We start from the raw sequence: 21,531 nt of genomic DNA on the forward strand, positions 1-21,531 counted from the left end.
AATATCATAATAATCTCTGTTCTACAACTATAACCTAGGAAAAACCAGGCCATACAGAGATAGGAGCTGAAGGGACACGGTGAGAAGTGACCAGGAGACAAGAGCGCGAGCCCTCTGTCACGCCTGGACATGGCCACCAGAGGGCTCCCTGGTCTAGCGGTAACGCCAGCGCCTGGGAAGACGCCCGTTACTTAGCAGACCTTGGTCTAGCGGTAGCGCTAGTGCCTGGGAAGGCACCGGTTACTTAGCAGACCAGGAAAGGGAGTCTCCCTTTCCCCGGGGAGTTAGAGAAGACTCTGCTCCACCACCTCTTGTGGAAGTCGACATCAGTCAAGCTCGCCTGCAGCCATCCGGAGGCCTGTCTCCCTGTGATGCTGTGCTTCAGCGGTCACGCTCCTGGTCTGCTTTCATGTTCCGCCCTGTACACCGGGCTCGGCCTTCTAGATAGCAGTAGTAGAATTGGTGAAAGTACTAAAAGTCTTTGAAATGCATAGAAGAAATAACGGCATAAGCTGTCCTCTCTCTCCGCCTCGGCTGCCAAACAAGGAAGGGCCCCCGACCGGTGGACACGAGATCCACGTGACCTTACCTGTCACTGGAGATGACTCACACTCCTTATCCTGCCCTCTTGCCTTTTATCCAATAAATAACAGCGCATCCAGGCATTCAGGGCCACTACCAGTCTCCACGTCTTGGTGGTAGTGGTCCCCCGAGCCCAACTGTCTTTTCTTCTATCTCTTTGTCTTGTGTCTTTATTTCTACGATCTCTCATCTCTGCACATGGGGATGAAAACCCACAGACCCTGTAGGGCTCATCCCTACAGTAGACTACAGGCTTACATCATCACCCCTGGCTAATATTTTTTGTAGAGATGGGGTTTCACCATGTTGCTCTAACTGGTCTCAAACTCTTGAGCTCCAAAAGTGCTGGGATTACAGGCGTGAGCCACTGCACCCTGTCACACTTTGTTCATTTTTAAGTAATAAGTGCTCTATGAGTTCTTACCATTTTATCAAATAGAATACTGAAAAGACATACTTGGGGATCTAGATTTAATGAAAATTATATTTTTTACTGCTTCATCAAGGATATTCTTAAGCAACATGAAAATAAAATTGGCATGTTTACTTATTTAGGCAACGATGTGACTGTAAATAATAGAACTGCTGCTATTGTTTGGAGCCACTGTCTTGTTTTGTGCTACGGTTTTACTTACTACTGCATTTGCACCAAAGCAGAGAAACAAAAACAAGCAAAAAGGACAAGTAACATATGGGTATTATGATAGAAAGTCTTATTTTCATGGAGCACTCTGAGATTCACTATTCCAGGTATAGTCCTCTCCCAGACCCATCACACCTGTTCTGTCACAAAGTTTTATTAATTTCTACTTCTTAAGTATTCTTCTACTTACTGCTTCCTCTCCACAACTTTATGACTCAGTGAAACCCTCACTCTCTCTCACCTGAAATATTTCCATTTTCCATCATGTTCCCATCAGCCTGCACTCCTCGACTCAGTGAAACCTTCACTCTCTCTCACCTGAAATATTTCCATTTTCTATCATGTTCCCATCAGCCTGCACTCCCCGACTCAGTGAAACCCTCCCTCTCTCTCATCCGAAATATTTCCATTTTCCATGTTTCCTACAGCCTGCACTCCTCGGCTCAGTGAAATCCTCACTCTCTCACCTGAAATATTTCCATTTTCCATCATGTTTCCATCAGCCTGTACTCCCCAACTCAGTGAAACCCTCCCTCTCTCTCACCTGAAATATTTCCATTTTCCATCATGTTTCCATCAGCCTGCTCTCCTCGACTCGGTGAAACCCTCCCTCTCTCTCATCTGAAATATTTCCATTTTCCATCATGTTTCCATCAGCCTGAACTCCTCTTACTTCCCGTTATCTTGTTCGCTTCCAGACATATCTCTAAACAGGTAACTGTGTTCCTCAAGGACTTAAAAGCATTTAACAACAGCTTAAAACTTAGGTTCTCACTCTTTAGCAAGGACTTGAAGACTTTTAATGATTCAGCTCCTGCTCACAAATCTAACCTCATTTTTTCCCACATCAACCTTGAACAGAAGCTAAGTTCCACTCATATACAAAGTCTTTCAATTTTCCTGAATAAAAAAGATTATGTAGCTGTCACCCATAATCTGACTCCAGAACTCTGTTTCTGCACCTTCCTGTCAAACTCATTATGAAAGTCTCCGTATTAGTCTGTTCTCATGCTGCTAATATGGACATGACCAAGGCTGGGTAATTTATAAAGAAAAATAAGTTTAATGGACTCACAGTTCCACGTGGCTGGGGAGACCTCACAATCATGGCCGAAGGCAAAGGTCAGGTCTTACATGGCAGCAGACAAGAGACAGCATATGCAGGGGAACTTCCCTCCATACAACCATCAGATCTCATGAGACTTATTCACTATCATAAGAACAACACAGTCCTCATGATTCAATTACCTCCCACCAGGTCCCTCCCACAATATGTGGGAATTATGGGAATAACAATTTGAGATTTGGGTGAGGACACAGCCAAACCGTATCAGTCTCATAATAAGGACCAAAGGCCAAGCCTTCCCTAAGTCGTCCTTAAGAGACTCATGCAGATTTCATAATTTACTCCCTTTTCTCAAGACCTTGACATTTTGATCTGGACTCAGATGACTTTGTGGCTCATTATGAAATCCATTTGTGTTCTTAAACTGGACTCAGTAAGATAGCTACTCATTCATCAATTTGTGTCATTATTTATTAATTCTTTGCATAACTGGACTTCAAAATAGGATTTTAAAAAAAGTTTTGACCGTGTGCTCTTCACAATGAAGATCACTAGGCGTTTGTTATGTGATTCTTTCTTCCCTATCATTTGGGAGAAAATAGGATTGGGCTGTGTGCCCTGAGAGGGAGGGCACATTTAGATATTTTAGGAGTTGTAAATAGAAGACCAAATATCAGAGAGAGAGAGAGACTTTGCTTCACCTGTAGTTGAAATGGTTAGTTAGGACAGGTGCAGTGGCTCATGCCTGTAATTCCAGCACTTTGGGAGGTTGAGGCAGGTGGATCACTTGGGCTCATGAGTTCAAGACAAGCCTGAGCAACATGGTGAAACCCTGTCTACAAAAAATAGAAAAACTAGCCAGGCATGGTGATGCATGGTATTATGAGGTTGCACTTCACTGAAAAACCAAAGTTGTTTAGCACTTCCATGTGAACCACACCATCTCACAAGTATGAGGTGTAGCAGAAGTCCAGTCCCAAGGACACAAAGAAGACACACCATGTTAATGGAATGACATACTGCAGTGTATCTAGATAAACGATCCTGGGCCTTGATGAGAGAGATAGATGCAGTCTTGAAGGAACTGATTATGCAGTGATTCTGCATTTAAGTATTTGACCTAATTTTAATAACAAAAATGTATGCACCTTTCATTTTCAAAGTACAGTTGTTCCTCAGTATCCGTGGGAAATCAGCTCCAGAATACCCCCCCAGATACCAAAAACCACTGATGCTCAAGTCTTATATAAAATGGTGTATTTGCATATAACCCATGCTTATCCTTCCATATGCAGTCATGTGCCTTATAATGCCCTTTTAATCAATAATGAACCATGTATATTACCATGGTCCCCTAAGATTATAAACACATATAGAAACCTTCTTGTGGGAAGTCAGAGACCCTGAATGGAGGGACTGGCTGGAACCGTGGCAGAAGAATATAAATTGTGAAGATTTCATGGACATTTATTAGTTCCCAAAATTAATACTTTTGTAATTTCTTATGCCTGTCTTACTTTAATCTCCTAATCCCGTCATCTTTGTAAGCTGAGGATGTATATTGCCTCAAGACCCCGTGATGATTGCATTAACTGTACAAATTGTTTGTAAAACATGTTTGTTCAAACAATATCAAATCTGATTGTAAAACATGAGTGTTTGAACAATATGAAATCAGTGCACCCTGAAAAAGAACAGAATAACAGCGATTTTCAGGGAATGAGGGAAGATAACCATAAGATCTTACTGCCTGCAGGGTTGGGCAGAATACAGCCATATTTTTATTCTTGCAGAGAGCCTACAGATGGACGTGTGAGTAAGAGAATATCACTGAATTCTTTTCCCAGCAAGGAATGCTAATAATTAATACCCTGGGAAAGGAATGCATTCCTGGGGGTAGGTCTATAGACAGCCGCTCTGGGATCGTCTGTCTTATGCAGTTGAAATAAGGACTGAAATACACCCTGGTCTCCTGCAGTACCCTCCGGCTTGTTAGGATTGGGAAATTCCAGCCTGGTGAATTCTAGTCAGACTGGTTCTCTGCTCTTGAACCTTCTTTCCTGTTAAGATGTTTATCAAGACAATGTGTGCACCGCAGGACACAGACCCTCATCAGGGGTTCTAATTTTGTCTTTGCCTTTTGATCTTTATGGCCTTTTGAAGCATGTGATCCTTGTGACCTACTCCCTGTTCGTACACCCCCTCCCCTTTCAAAATCCCTAATAAAAACTGGCTGGTTTTGCAGCTCAAGGTCGCCATCATGGTCCTACCAAAGTGATGGCACCACCGGAAGGCCAGCTGTAAAATTTCTCTCTTTGTACTCTTTATTCCTCAGACCAGCCAACACTTAGGGAAACTAGAAAGAACCTACGTTGAAATGGTGGGGGCTGGTTCCCCCATAAAACCTGACATGTGGGACTTGATACTATCACTGCAGATCAAGTAGGGAAAGTGACTGATATTCAGTGATGGTGCTAGAACATATGGTTTCTCATATGAAAAAATATAAATATATATACCATCTAGGGTTATGTAAGAACATTTTATGATGTTCACAAAACAAAAATATTGCTTAGTAATGCATGTCTCAGAACATACACATGTCATTAAGCCATGCATGACTGTACTTTATATCACCTCTGGAACACTTCGGTCAATCAAGAAAAATGACCGAGAAAAATCTCAATCATTTTAGGAGGTTTATTTGCCAACATTAAGGACACACACCCAGGAGACAGTCTATGCCTTTCTTCAAAAATGATTTTGAGGGCTCCAAATTTAAAGAGGAAAGGGTGAAATATTGAGAAATACAGTTTTCATGTAAGACTGAGGTAGGGGGAAAACATTCATTGATACGGTTTGGCTCTGTGTCCCCACCCAAATCTCACCATAAATTGTAATAATCCCCATATTCAAGGGTGGGACCAGGTGGAAGTAACTGGATCATGGGGGCAGTTTCCTCTAGGCTGTTCTCATGATAGTGAGTCACATGAGATCTGATGGTTTTATAAGTGTCTGGCATTTCCCCTGCTTGCACTCATTGCCTCTCCTGCCACCCTGTGAAGAGGTGCTCTCTGCGATTATTGTAAGTTTCCTGAGGCCTCCCCAGCCGTGCAGAGTTGTGAATCAATTAAACCTCTTTCCTTCATAAATGACCCAGTCTTGAGTATTTCTTCAGAGCAGTATGAGAACAGACTGATACAGTCATTCATGCCTTTGGCTCAGTGAATCTGCATTTGTACATAACATAGACAAACAGGGAGGGGAACAATCAGATATGCATTTGTCTCAGGTGGGCAGAGGGGTGACTCTGAGTTCTGTCCTATGCACTGTAAAGATGAGCTATCAGACCAGGCGTGGCAGCTCACATCTGTAATCCCAGCACTCTAAGAAGCTGAGGTGGGTGGATCACCTGATGTCAGGAGTTCGAGACCAGCCTGACCAACATGGAGAAACCCCGTCTCTACTAAAAATACAAAATTAGCCAAGTGTGGTGGTGCATGCCTGTATTCCCAAATACTCAGGAGGCTGAGGCAGGAGAATCACTTGAACCCAGGAGGCAGAGGTTGCAGTGAGCCGAGATCGTGCCATTGCACTCCAGCCTGGGTGACAATAGCGAAACTCCATCTAGGAAAAAAAAAAAAAAAAAAGGATAAGCTATCAATTTACATTGCCATAATTAATTTTAACGAAATACTTTAAAGATCTTAAAGCACACCAGAAATTTCCTTGTGGGAAAAATATGAGGGAGGGGGCTACAAGATAAAAAGCTTTTTATCTTGGAGCCATCTTATTTAGGAACGAAAAGAAGGAGGCAGGTTTGCATGACCGAGTTCCCAGCTTGACTTTTCCCTTTAGCTTAATGAGTTTGGAGTCCCAAGATTTATTTTCCTTTCACATTTAGAAGACCAAATACAATATGGATGTAAACAGTGGTGTTGTTTAGGAAAGAATGACAAGAAAAAGTCTGAATATGTTCACTACAGATGCAAGCATCTGATTTTATTTCAAATATTTTGCATCCAAGTTTATTTACGTACACAGATATTAAACCTACAGATACAAAAAGCTGAGTGTACTTACATATTAATAGCTGTACACAGGCAGCATAAAATTCTGTTTGTACATGCCAGAAACATTCTGTGTCCACCCAGGGTGAACACAGCCACTTCACAAACAGGGTGTAAATACGGAGGTTCACTAAGTACAGGAAAGTTACATGACCATATTGGCATTTTAACAGCCATTCCTGAGAAAGAGAATGGGAAAGGGCTTAAGAGTCAGAGGAGTGGAAAAGAGGAAGACAGATGACCTCCTACATCAGAAGATGGAGCAGTGAGAATACAGAATAGGGAAGCAATAGTTAAAAGGAAAAAAAGTAGAAGCAGGATTTGATGTCAATTTGCTGTGCAGATGGTAAAAAGGGGAGTTTTATTTCCAGGCTATCTGCCATGATCACAGCTAGTTTGTTACTGGTGATGTGAAATTTGGAAAAATAAAAGAACAATATGATGGCCAGAAGTGATACAGACTTGGACACAGCATGTTTGAAATATCTGAGGTCCCATATGTAGGGATGTCCAACTGGCAATTGGGAATACAGTTCCAGAGTTCACAAGGGAGATCAAAGCTGGAGATAAAGATTTTGAAACTATCAGAATTTCAATGGTACCTGAATCCATCAGACCAAATGAACCTAAGAGAATGAAAGGATAAAAAGGAACAAGTACAGAATCCACAGAAACACTAATATTTACAGAAAGGAATAGACTGTTAAGACCAAGAAGGAACTTTCTGAGTTTATTTCACATATTAAGAAAAGCTCAATATTAGAAAGTCTACTAATACAATTCATCACATTCAGAGTCCTGAGGAGAAAAATCTTTAATTGTCCACATAGGCATTAAGAAGATAAGTCTTAGATTCCAGGTTCTGATTTCTGCATGTAAGAAGCTTAGAAGTGGCCAGGTGCAGTGGCTCATGCCTGTAATCCCAACACTTTCGGAGACTGAGGTGGGCAGATCACCTGAAGTCAGAAGTTCAAGACCAGCCTGGCCAATATGGCAAAACCCCATCTCTACTAAAAATACAAAAATTAGGCTGGGTGCGGAGGCTCACACCTGTAACTCCAGCACTTTGGGAGCTTGAGGTGGGTGGATCACCTGAAGTCAGGAGTTTGAGACCAACCTGGCCCACATGGCAAAACCCCACCTCTACTAAAAATACAAATATTACCGAAGTGTGGTGGTGTGTGCCAGTAGTACTAGCTACTTGGGAGGCAGAAGCAGAAGAATTGCTTCAACCTCGGAGGTGGAGGTTGCAGTGAGCCAAGATCATGCCACTGCACTACAGCCTGGATGACAGAGTGAGCTGCTTCAAAAAATTAAAAAATAAAATAATAATAATACAAAAATTAGCCAGCATGGTGGTGGGTGCCTGTAATCCCAGCTACTCAGGAGGCTGAGGCAGGGAGAATCATTTGAACCTGGGAGCCAGATGTTGCAGTGAGCTGAGATTGCACCACTGCACTCCAGCCTGAGCAACAAGTGAGACTCCATCTCAAAAAAAGGAAAAAAAAAAAAAAAAAAAGAATGGAAGTAATCAGTCCATCTTAACAACACATGAAAAGCTGAAAAGGTCAGGTGTGGTGGCTCATGCCTGTAATCCCAGCACTTTGGGAGGCCAAAGCAGGAGGATCCCTTGAGTCCAGGAGTTTGAGACCAGCCTGGGCAACATAGTGAGACCCCCAACTCTAAAAAAAAAAATTTAAATAAAACAAATAAAAGCTGAAGAGACTGAAAAATCAACAATTCTTTTTGGATTTGAATGTGGAGAGGATATAGGACAAATCACTGCCCCCAAGATTGGAGAGATAGAGAAGTGTATATAGGAATTTATGGCTTACAGGAACAGACTTACTACTGAAACCACCTTAGGAACCAGTGCTGGAGTAGAAAATCTTGAAATATAAGTGGTGAATTGCTGAAGGTTCCATATGGACAACTCAAGGAGGTAAAAACGCCAGGGAGATCCAGTTATGAGGGAGCATAATATTACAAAATTTACCTCCTGGAGCTTCACCAGGCTCCTGTGGCAAATACCTGAGAAAACTCGCTTCCTGCTTCCACCTTTGGGAAGGAGAAAGGAAAACCATCTTAAAATATGCCAGAGCACCCTGCAAGACTTGTCCTCAGGAGAAATTACTGAACCTCAGCCTAACCTGCTCTCATATAATCAGATCCTAAATGACTTGCTGGAAGGGAAATACCCAAATCCAGCCTATTCCAGTCATCCCTAAAGGGGAAGATAAAAACAGAGAAACACGTGAAGTTCATAGTCCAAAAGCAGAGACTCACTTAAACAGCGAGGCCCAGTCATAAGACTCCGGAACACTTCTGCTACGGTCTGAATATTTGGTCCCTGCCCGACCCCCTGCAAAATGTGCCTGTTGAAACCGAGTCTCCAATGCACTAGAATTAAGGGGTGGGACCTTTGAAAGGTAATGGCAAAGACATCCTGATTGGGATTAGTGCACTTATGCAAGAGGCCAAAGGAAGCTGTTTTGTCCATTCCAACATGAGAGGACATACAGCTGGCACCATCTATGAGGAATGGGTCTCATCAAACACTGAATCTCCTGGAACCTTGACCTTGGACTTTCTAGCCTCTAAACCGAGCAATAAACTTCTGTTGTTTACAAATTACTTGCTCTAAGTTATGCTGGTGGATGGACTAAGCTTCCCCTCACCTCCACAGCTTCCCATCATTACTGGATGCACTGTTACAGTAGTTCCTTTTACCTGGTATCTCATATCTAGGAATGAAGAAAAAGCACAAGGCATACTAAAAGGCAAAAAACACAATTTGAAGTGGCAGATCATCAGAACAAGACACAGCTATGATACTGGAATTATCAGACAAGAATTTTTAAAAAAATATCTGAATAATGCCACATATCTACAACTATCTGATCTTTGACAAACCTGAGAAAAACAAGAAATGGGGAAAGGATTCCCTATTTAATAAAAGGTGCTGGGAAAACTGGCTAGCCATATGTAGAAAGCTGAAACTGGATCCCTTCCTTACACCTTATACAGAAATCAATTCAAGATGGATTAAAGACTTAAATGTTAGACCTGAAACTATAAAAACCCTAGAAGAAAACCTAGGCATTACCATTCAGGACATAGGCATGGGCAAGGACTTCATGTCTAAAACACCAAAAGCAATGGCAACAAAAGCCAAAATTGACAGATGGGATCTAATTAAACTCAAGAGCTTCTGCACAGCAAAAGAAACTACCATCAGAGTGAACAGGCAACCTACAAAATGGGAGAAAATTTTCGCAACCTACTCATCTGACAAAGGGCTACTATCCAGAATCTACAATGAACTCAAACAAATTTACAAGAAAAAAACAAACAACCCCATCAAAAAGTGGGCGAAGGACATGAACAGACACTTCTCAAAAGAAGACATTTATGCAGCCAAAAAACACATGAAAAAATGCTCACCATCACTGGCCATCAGAGAAATGCAAATCAAAACCACAATGAGATACCATCTCACACCAGTTAGAATGGCAATCATTCAAAAGTCAGGAAACAACAGGTGCTGGAGAGGATGTGGAGAAATAGGAACACTTTTACACTGTTGGTGGGATTGTAAACTAGTTCAACCCTTGTGGAAGTCAGTGTGGCGATTCCTCAGGGATCTAGAACTAGAAATTCCATTCGACCCAGCCATCCCATTACTGGGTATATACCCAAAGGACTATAAATCATGCTGCTATAAAGACACATGCACACGTATGTTTATTGCCGCATTATTCACAATAGCAAAGACTTGGAACCAACCCAAATGTCCAACAATGATAGACTGGATTAAGAAAATGTGGCACATATACACCATGGAATACTATGCAGCCATAAAAAATGATGAGTTCATGTCCTTTGTAGGGACATGGATGAAATTGGAAATCATCATTCTCAGTAAACTATCGCAAGAACAAAAAACCAAACATCGCATATTCTCACTCATAGGTGGGAATTGAACAATGAGAACACATGGACACAGGAAGGGGAACATCACACTTCGGGGACTGTTGTGGGGTGGGGGGAGGGGGGAGGGATAGCATTGAGAGATATACCTAATGCTAGATGACAAGTTGGTGGGTGCAGCGCATAGCATGGCACATGTATACATATGTAACTTACCTGCACATTGCGCACATGTACCATAAAACCTAAAGTATAATAATAATAATAATAATAATAATAATAATAAAAATCTCTGAGTAGTATGCTAAGGGCTCTGATGAACAAAGGAGACAGCATTCAAGAACAGATAGGCAATGTAAGCAGAGACATAAGTACAAGGAAAGAACAAAAAAGAAACAGATAAAAAAGTACTGCAACAGACCTGAAGAATGTCTTTGATTGGCTTATTAGTAGACTGAACACAACAAAGGAAAGAGTCTCTGAGCTCTGGAAACATTGAAAGAAACTTTAAAAACTGAAAACAATGGAAAGTAATATCCAAGAACTGTGGGACAGCTAGAAAAGGTGTAACATAGAGTTATGAGAATACCAGAAGGAGAAGAGAGAGAAATAGAAGAAACATTTGCAACAATCATGTCTAACAACTTCCACTGTTAATGTCAGACACCAAAACCAAAGATCCAGGAAGCTCAGAGCACACCAGGCAGGATACATGCCAAAAACCTACACCTAGGCATATTATTCTCCAACTGTATAAAAATCAACTCCAAAAGAAACCAAAGGTGGAGTGGACAACATATAGAGAAACAAAGATAAGAATCACATTCAGGCCAGGCTCGGTGGCTCATGCCTGTAATCCCAGTACTTTGGGAGGCCGACGTGGGTAGATCATAAGGTCAGGAGATCGAGACCATCCTGGCTAATACAGTGAAACCCCGTCTCCACTAAAAAATACAAAAAATTAGCCAGGCGTGGTGGGAGCCTGTAGTCCTAGCTACTCGGGAGGCTGAGGCAGGAGAATGGTGTGGACCTGGGAGGCAGACCTTGCAGTGAGCCGAGATCGCACCACTGCACTCCAGCCTGGGTGACAGAGCAAGACTCTGTCTCCAAAAAAAAAAAAGGAATTACATTCAACATCTCAGAATCACAAAAGTAAAAAGAGAGTGGAATGAAATATTAAACACGCTGAGAGAAAAAAAAAATCAACTAAGATTTCAGTGCCCTGTGAGATCTTCTTTCAAAAGTAAATGAGAAATAAAACATTCCCTGGACAAACAAAAGTTGAGGAAACTTGTTACCAGCAGATGTGTCATGTGAGAAAATATTAAACCTTATCTAGAGAAAAAAAAGATATACATCTGAAAACTGAATCTACATTGTATTTATTTTTATTTATTTATTTTGAGACAGAGTCTCACTCTGTTGCCCAGGCTGGAGTGCAGTGGCACATTCTTGGCTCATTGCAACCTCTGCCTCCCAGGTTCAAGCAATTCTCTGCCTCAGCCTCCCAAGTAGCTGGGATTACAGGAGCCCTCCACCACGCCTGGCTAATTTTTTTGTATTTTTATTAGAGACAGTGTTTCACCATCTTTGCCAGGCTAGTCTTGAACTCCTAACCTCATGATCCACCCATCTCGGCCTCCCAAAGTGCTGGGATTACAGGTGTGAGCCACCACACCCGGCCTGAATCTACACTTTAAAAAGAACATTAGAGAAGGAATAAGTGGTGGTAAAATACTTTTTTTGAGATGGAGTCTCACTCTGCCACCCAGGCTGGAGTGCAGTAGCATGATCTCGGCTCACTGCAAACTCTGCCTTCCAGGTTCATGCCATTCTCCTGCCTCAGCCTCCCGAGTAGCTGGGACTACAGGCACCCTCCACCACACCAGGCTAATTTTGTTTTTGTATTTATAGTAGAGGTGGGATTTCACCATGTTAGCTAGGATGGTCTCGATCTCCTGACCTCATGATCTGCCCACCTCGGCCTCCCAACGTGCTGGAATTACAGGCATAAGCCACTGTACCCAGCTGCTTTTTATTCTTAATTGACCTAACATATAACAGTTTGTATATAATAACAATGTATGCAATTATATACTTTTTTTTTTTTTTTGAGACAGAGTCTTACTCTGTCACCCAGGCTGGAGTGCAGTGATGCAATCTCAGCTCACTGCAACCTCCACCTCCTCCCTGGTTCAAGCAATTCTCATGTCCCAGCCTCCCGAGTAGCTGGGACTACAGGCGTGTGCCACCACGTCCAACTAATTTTTTGTATTTTTAGTAGAGATGGGGTTTCACCGTGTTAGCAAGGAGGGTCTCCATCTCCTGACCTCATGATCCACCTGCCTCAGCCTCCCAAAGTATTGGGATTACAGGCTTAAGCCAAGGCACCCAGCCAATTACATACTTAATATATACAAGGCTATGTATGCTTACATGTAAGTGAAACAAATGGCAACAATAACACAACAGATGGGAATATGAGAGAAACTGGTATTACATTTATATTAGAAGACAGTTGAAGTAACTGAACTGGTATACTGTTATTTGAAGGTGGACTTGGATTTGTTGCAAGTCTATACTGCAAACTCCAGGGCAACTAGTAAAAACCAAAGTATAAAAATGTTAAAAAGAGAAAACAGGCCAGGTATAGTGGCTCATGCCAAGGTAGAAAGATGGCTTGAGTCCAGGAGTTAGAGACTATCCTAAGCAACACAGTGAGACCCTATCCCTACAGAAAAGAAAAGGCCAGGTATGGTGGTGCATACTTGTAGTACTAGCTAATTGCATACTTGTAGTCCTAGCTAATAGCATACTTGTAGTCCTAGCTAATTGCATACTTGTAGTCCTAGCTAATTGCATACTTGTAGTCCTAGCTAATTGCATACTTGTAGTCCTAGCTAATTGCATACCTGTAGTCCTAGCTAATTGCATACTTGTAGTCCTAGCTAATTGCATACTTGTAGTCCTAGCTAACTGGGAGACTGAGGTGGAAGGATCACTTGAACCCACGAGGTTGAGGCTGCAGGGAGCCATGATCACACCACTGCACTCCAGCCTGGGTGAGTGTCTCAATAAAAACAAAAAAAAAGCAACAGAGGAAACAAAAATCATAAAATCATCAACTCCATAAAAGGCAGAAAAAGAGTGGAGGACAAAGCAAGAACAAAGAACAATAGGAGTGAATGGAAAATGATATGGCAAAATTAATCCAACTGTACAATCACTTTGAATGTCAATGGTCTAAATGTACCAATGAAAAGACAAATTGTTAGAGCCCATCAAAATAGAGGCACACCTCACTTTATCGAGCTTCACTTTATTTTGCTTGGCAACATCACCTTTTTAACAAATTAAAGATTTGTGGCCATGAAGTGCTCAGCAAGTCTGACCAGCACCATTTTTCCAACACCGTGTGCTCACTTCACATCTGTGTCACATCTTTTGGCAATCCCCACAATCTTTCAAAGATTTTAGTTATCACATCTGTTATGATGATCTGTGATCAGTGATTTCTGATGTTATTATTGGAATTGTCTCAGGGTGCTGGAACTCTATGGAAGACAACAAACATGATGGAAAAATGTGTTCGACTGCTTCATTGACTAGTCATTTCCCTGTCTCTATTTCTCTCTTCCAGCCCCCCATTCCCCAAGATACAACAATGAAATTAGGCCACTTCACTCTGCAGTGGCCACCATGTGTTCAAGTGAAAAGAAGTGTGCACGTCTGTCACTTCAAATCAAAAGGCAGAAATCATCAAGCTTAGTGAAGAAGGCATGTTGGAAGCTAAGACAGGCCAAAGCTAAGCTTCTTGCATCAGCTACCCAAGTTGTGAATGCAAAGAAAAAGTTCTTGAAGGAAGTTATAGGTGCTACTCCAGTGAACACATTAATGATTTTATAAAACAAAACAGATTTTTACTGATACACAGAAAGTCTGAGTGGTCTGCATAGAAGATCAAATCAGCCCCAACATTCCCTTGAGACAAAGCCTAATCCTGAGAAAGGCCCTAACTCTCTTCAATTCTATGGAGGAGAAGAGAAGTGGGGAAGTTGCGGAAGAAATGTTTGAAGCTGGCAGAGGTTGGTACATGAGCTTCTAGGAAAACAGCCATATCTGTGACATTAAAGTGTGAAGTGTGCTGTAAAAATGGGAACAAGAAAGCCTGCATGATAGCACATCTGTTACAGCATGGTTAAGACCTTCTTGTTGGTAGGCCAGGAAGTAATAGTCACCATTTGTGTCCATATTCTCCTAGACTGAGCATGGAGAAATCTATAATAGTAGCCGGAGAGGTGTAGGTTCTGTGTTCAAGGGAAAAAAGAGTGATTTTGAGGGAACACATAGCCTGCCTCAGCTACATCAGATTTCTCTCCTATATGGGTTTGTTGATGCCTGCTGAGGTGTGACTTCTGGCAAAAGGTTTTCCCACATTCCTTACATTCATAAGGTTTTTCTCCTGTGTGTGTTCTCTGATGTATATTGAGGCCTGACTTCTGGGAGAAAGTTTTCTTACATTCATTACATCTAAAGGGTTTTTCCCCTGTGTGAGTTCTGTGATGTACAAAGAGTTCTGACTTCTGGGAGAAGGTTTTCCTACATTCTTTACACTCAAATGGCTTCTCACTTGTGTGAGTTATCTGATGTATGGTGAGAACTGTCTTATCGTAAAAAGTTTTCCTACATTCATCACATTCATAGGGTTTCTCTCCTGAGTGAGTTCCCTGATGCGTATTGAGGTTTGACTTGTGACAAAAGATTTTCCCACACTCATTACATTCGTAAGGTTTTTCTCCAGTATGGGTTCTATGATGTACAGTGAGGACTGACTTCTGACTGAAAGTTTTTCCACATTCGCTACATTCATAGGGTTTCTCCCCCATGTGAATACCTTGATGCTTCCGAAGATTTGCCTTCTGATGAAAGGATTTTCCACATTCATTACATTCATAGGGCTTTTCCCCAGTGTGAGTTCTCTGATGTATAATAAGGTATGATTTCTGACAAAAAGTTTTTCCACATTCATTACATCCATACAGTTTTTCCCCTGTGAGTTCTCTGGTGTATGGTGAGGAATGACTTGCGATGAAAGGTTTTTCCACATTCATTACATAAGTAAGGTTTCTCCCCTGTGTGAGTTCCCTGATGGGTGCTGAGATTTGACTTCTGACGAAAGGTTTTTCCACATTCATTACATTCATAGGGTCTTTCCCCTGTGTGAGTTCTCTTGTGTATCCCAAGGTTTAACTTATTGATAAAGGTTTTCTCACATTCATTACATTCATAGGGTTTTTTGCCAGCATGAGTTCTCTGATGTATAGTTAGGAATGACTTACAGTAAAAAGATTTTCCACATTCATTACATTTATAGGGTTTTTCCCCTGTGTGAGTTCTGTGATGTACTGTAAGATATGACTTGTGGCTATATGTTTTTCCACATTCGTTACATGCATATGGTTTTTCCCCAGTATGAGTTCTCTGATGGACAGTGAGGAATGACTTACGGCGAAACGTTTTCCCACATTCATTGCATTCATAGGGTTTTTCCCCTGTGTGAGTCCTTTGATGGACAATGAGGAATGACTTACGGTGAAAGGTTTTCCCACATTCATTGCATTCATAGGGTTTTTCCCCTGTGTGAGTTCTCTGATGTATCCTGAGGTTCGACTTATTGATAAAGGGTTTTCCACACTCATTACATTCATAGGGTTTTTCCCCTGTGTGTGTTCTCTGATGGACAGTAAGCCTTGACTTATGGCTAAATGCTTTTTCACAATGATCACATGCATAGGGCTTTTCCCCGGTGTGAGTTCTATGATGTATTGTGAGGTATGACTTCTGGCTAAAGGTTTTTCCACATTCACTACACTGATAGGGCTTTTCCCCTGAGTGAGTTCTGTGATGTAAAGTGAGAAGTGACTTACGGTGAAAAGTTTTTCCACATTCAATACATTTGTAGGGTTTATCCCCTGTGTGAGTTCTCTGATGTAAAGTGAGGAATGACTTACGGCGAAAGGTTTTTCCACATTCATTGCATCCACAGGGCTTTTCTCCTGTGTGAATTCTCTGATGGATAGTGAGGCTGGACTTATAGCTGAACAATTTTTCACACCAGTTACAGGCATAAGGTTTTTCCTCAGTAGGCATCTTGTGCTGTATCACAAGGTCTGATTTGCTAATGGAGGGTTTCTCACATTCAACACATTCATAGGGTTTCTCTCCTGCGTGTGTTCGCTGATGTTTAGTGATGTCAGACTTTCTACAGCAAGTTGGCTGTCCTACCTGAGTTATCCCTTGGATGATAACAGCTGAATTATTACAGGCTTTCTTATATTCATTATATTTATCAAAGGTCTGTCCTGTATGAACCCTCTTATGTATAAAGAACACTGCCTCCGTGTTGAAGGTTTTCCCTTGTTCATTACTTTGAAAAGGCTGCAGCAGAGTTTGAATCTTGTGATGCTGAGTAAGATGTTCATGATGTCTGTGGGATCTCCTAGTTATATCAGGGACATGAGGTTTCTCTCCAGACTGTGTCTCACCAGGCTTAATAGGGAAAATCATGTTCTGGCAAACATTAAACTGCCCAGGCTTCATTCCTGAACTGTTTCCATTATTTATAATCAGATTTAAAACATGGTTTGAGTTCAAATTAAATGTTTTTCCTAATTCAACTCTCTCCTGAATTGATGTGTTGCTGTTGATGATTACAATTTGCCAGAAAAATCTATCATGACTTTCATGGCTCCTTTCAATAAGGTCATCAAGGATCTGGACAGCTGAAATGAGAAAAAGGTATCCATGAACCACACATGAGCATGTCTTACAGAATGCTTGTGTAAAGGTAAAAAAAATTGCTTCCTATCCCAGTGGAGTAAGATTTGATAAAAATAAATAATGGGTATTGGTTTTATACCCATATGGTTCCTGTTCCTACTAACATAATGTAATAAATCAGTATATTTTCTAATGTTCAATTGAGTTTTTCTTTGCATTTGAAGTTTTCCTTTTCTTTTTTATTTCACAAAGAATTATTTGGTAATAATATGCATCTACTTCCTACTCATAGGTTTTAATAAGTGCTCATTATCTGTCATTTGTTTTCTCTTTTTTTCCTATTTATTCATATAATAGTGGCTGTTTTAATAGCTGCTATTTTTTCATTATTCTTCTTTGAAGATAGCCAGTTTTCCCTGGGTCAGCAACTGGCAGGTACAGGAGATGGCCATTTTTCTGTCTCCTAAGCATGGAAGTAGCTTGTGGACAGGATTTTGCCTATATTTAACCTTTCACTCTTCCCTGAGAATGGTTAAATGTGTCTGGAGGTTTTCCAAGCAGAAAATCTCTTATCCCCCATGTTAAACAAAAACAGATCCTGGCAAATTCCTACTTAAACATGACAACCCCTGCTTCCCAGAACCATAATAGGCACAGAAGCTCCAGTCAAAAAACCACACTGGTGATCTGAAGGATTGGTTCTGCAACTCAGGCTGTGCCCGTCATCTTTGCAAAGTCTATTTCTGGTTCCTTCTGAGATCAACAGCCCTGCCCCTCTCCACTCACACACCCCTGCCCCTCTCCACTCACACACCCCTGCTTGGTAATTCACCATTTTTGAAGGGTTTTATTTTATGTTTTGGAGTTTCAGATGTCACACAGTTTCATTTAAAAATGAAGTTTCCTGTACATTTCTCATCTTCAAATGGTAACTACAAACTCCACTCTCAAACAGAAATCTGAGCCCTTCAACAGGAAATAATTGGTTTCTTTGGACTTGAGACCCAGAATCTTCTGGTTCTCCTCCCAGGTCCAGCATCACCCCTATCCAGGCCCCTATGATGAGTCCCCTTCAGCTTCATAATTTCTTTCTGAGACAGGATCTTACTCTGTTACCCAGGCTGGAGTGCAGTGTTGCTATCATAGCTCACTGAAGCTTCAAACTCCTGAGCCCAAGCAATCCTTCCACCTCAGCCTCCCAAGTATAAAACTTGGGATTACAAACCCATGTCACCATACTCAGCTATTTTTTTTTTTTGTAGGTGGGGGTCTACAAGGATCATTTAAGGCCAGAAGTTCGAGACCAGCCTGGGCAATAGAACAAGACCTCATCTCCACAAACAATAAAAAATTAGCTGGGTGTGGTGGCACACACCTGTAGTCCTAGCTACTTGGGAGGCTAGGGTGTGAGGAACACTTGAGCCCAGGAGTTCATCATTACAGTGAACTATAATCATGCCACTGCACTTCAGTCTGAGAAACAGAGTGAGAACTATCTGTTTAATAAAAAATAAAACAAGAATAAAGCTACAGCTTAAAAAGAAACACTATTTTCATCATCATTGTTATAATGACTGATTCTTAAAAATCGCTTAAGATACATTCAATGGATAAATAAATGCATGAATGTCTAAAAAAATTTTTTAAGATACTACATCAGAATAGAGGAAAAGAGGGAAATAGAGAAAACAAATAGCAAAGAAAAAGGCCTGAGGAGAGGATGGCAGGGATTGGATTTGGGGTAAATAGAAGATACTCAGAAAAATAAGAGACTGGGATATATGCATGAGAGTTACCCCTGGGGACTATATAATGCACATTTAATGCAGACCAACAGTCTTCAGGTCAAAGATCTAGGGAAAAAAGTGGTGAAAACAAGATAACACTACAAAAATCTGCTGGGCATTAGTCCTCCAGGCCTCCCTGCCCAGTATTCACCGACTGACCTGAAAGTCTCAGGTTTGGGGCTTCTTCTACTATCCATGGCTCTGCTCCTTGCTCTAGCTTGAAGATCATCTCAGGTTTGGTAATGCAATGCCCTGATAACGAGAAAGAGTGTAAGACTTTGTCAAACCACTAAGTCAAATCCTTTTCAGAATGACAACAGCTGGGCTTCAGGGACTGTGCAATGAAGGAGCCAATTTGAACATTTCATTACAGAGTAGTGACACATTTTTCATCAACTGGAATCTTACAAGTAAATATTATTATACCTTAAAACGGTTCCTATATTTACCAACAACAAAACACATTCCTGGGAGTTACTGGGAAGTTTTACTCACCCAATGATACCAGGCTGCTGCAGGTCTCCAGCATCACGTCCCTGTAGAGGGTCCTCTGAACATCATCCAGGTCCTGCCACTCCTCCCAGGTGAAGTGCACAGCCACATCTTCAAAGGACACCAACCCCTGTAATGGCACATTTTTCCTCAAGTCAAAGCATCAGCCCAGGGTCAAAAGAACATGAATCTGGGAATTCACTCTTTTGTGTGTCCATGTGTCTTATATGTATTTTACATAAGATGTAGTTTGTTTTGTACTGTTTATGGTGAGAGAAGGAGTAATCACAGTAGAAATATGCTTCCACTGTAATAACTTATGAATTGATAAAATTGTATTACAAAGCTCACCTTATAGATCTAGAACCATCCTTATTGCTGGGGATAAAAGTATAAACAAAATGCAAAACCCTCTCACTACAAAAATAATAAAAAAAATAGGCATCATGCTGCATGCCTGTAGTCCTAGCTACTCTGGAAACTGAGGCTGAAGGATTGCTTAAGCCCAAGAGTTTGACAGTGCAGTGAGTTATGATCACATCACTGAACTCCAGCCTGGCCAACAGAGAGCCTATCTCTCAAAAAAAAAAAAAAAAAAAAAAAGAGGAATAAAATACTCCTCAAAGGAGCTCATGATCTGGTTATGAATATATAAGTATAAACACATACTGGGAATGATGTTTAGGTGAACTCATTGAGACACAAGTTCAATACAGACTAAAATAAGAGAGAAGGAAATAAGTTTTATTTTGCATCATGAGGTTCCACTTTACTGAAAAATCAGATGTTTGGCTCTTCCACACGAACCATGAATCCTCATGACTATGAGAAAGTATCAGAAGTCTACTCACAAAGGCAAAGAGAACACACACCACTTTAATGGAACTCTGGACAGCACCATGCCTAGACGAATGATCCTGGGCAGTGATGAAAGCTAAAGGCAATATTTAAGGAATTGATTATGCAGTGATTCTGCATTTAAATATTTGACCTAATTTCAAAAATTCTTATGCATCTATCATTTTTACATTACATTACTTCCTCAGTATCCATGGGGACTGATTCCAAGATACTCCCAGATACCAAAATCCACAGATTAGATAACTCTCTTATATAAACTAGTCTCATATTTGCATAAAACTTATGTACATCCTCCTATATACAGTCATGAGCTGCATAATAACATTTCAGTCAATGATGAAACATGTATATGACAATAGTCCCATAAGATGATGATGAAACGTACACAGAAACCTGATATTGGCATTGCAGATGAAGTGCAGAAAACGATATTCAATAATGGCTCTGAGCCATCTGGTTACCTATATACCAAAAACATATAAATAAAAATATACATATCATGTAGGTTTTTGTAACACTATGAAGTTCACAAAACAATGAAATTACCTAAAGATGCATTTCTCAGAAAGTAATCCCATTAGTAAGCCATGCATGACTGAACTTTAACTCTTTAGATTACATATAATACTGAAGACAATGTAATGCTACATAAATGGCTCTTATACTGTACTGTTTAGGAAACAATGACAAGAAAAATTTCTGTAGATGCTCTGCACAGAGACAACCATCTATTTTTGTGGGAATATTTTCAAGCTGAAGTTGGCTGAATCCACAGATGCAAAACCCATGGATACAAAAGGGTAAGTATAATTAAAAGCATATACACTAGCATTTCAAAATTTCCTTTCTACGGGACAAAAAATTGCTGTATCCACCCAGGGTGAACATAGTCACTTCACAAACAGGTGTAAATAAGGAGGTCCAGTAAGGACAGAAAAGTTACATGACCATATTGGCATTTTAACAGCCATCCCTAAGAAAGAGAATGGGAAAGGGCTTAAGGGAAAGCCAGAAGGGAGTAAACAGGAAGACAGATGTGACCACCTACATCAGGACATGGAGTGTAAGAATACACAATAGGGAAGCAGTTCTTAAAAGGAAAAAAATGTAGAAACAGGATTTGGTACCAATTTGCTGTGCAGTGGGTAAAAAGGGGAGTTTTGTTTCCAAGTTATCTGCCATGATCCAGCTAGTTTGGTACTGGTGTTGTGAAGTGAAATTTGCAAAAAATAAAAGAATATGATAACCAGAAGTGACACAGACTTGGACATATCATGTGTGAAACATCTGAGGTTCCATATGTGGGAATGTCCAACTGGC

At 40.9% G+C, this 21,531-nt stretch overlaps 1 protein-coding gene across 1 annotated transcript in view; it reads right to left on the reverse strand.

Moving 5' to 3' along the window:
* Positions 1-13,594: 13,594 nt before the first annotated feature.
* The window catches only part of ZNF717 (zinc finger protein 717), a 47,458-nt gene continuing 39,521 nt past the window's right edge, over positions 13,595-21,531 (reverse strand). Inside the window, 4 exon segments of the mRNA NM_001132579.1 lie at positions 13,595-15,342; positions 15,344-17,073; positions 19,018-19,110; positions 19,354-19,480. Coding sequence (NP_001126051.1) covers positions 14,605-15,342; positions 15,344-17,073; positions 19,018-19,110; positions 19,354-19,387 — 2,595 coding nt within the window. The 5' untranslated portion in view covers positions 19,388-19,480 and the 3' untranslated portion in view covers positions 13,595-14,604.

This window comes from Pongo abelii, chromosome 2, assembly GCF_028885655.2.
Source record: "Pongo abelii isolate AG06213 chromosome 2, NHGRI_mPonAbe1-v2.0_pri, whole genome shotgun sequence".
NCBI classification, from domain to species: Eukaryota; Metazoa; Chordata; class Mammalia; order Primates; family Hominidae; genus Pongo; species Pongo abelii.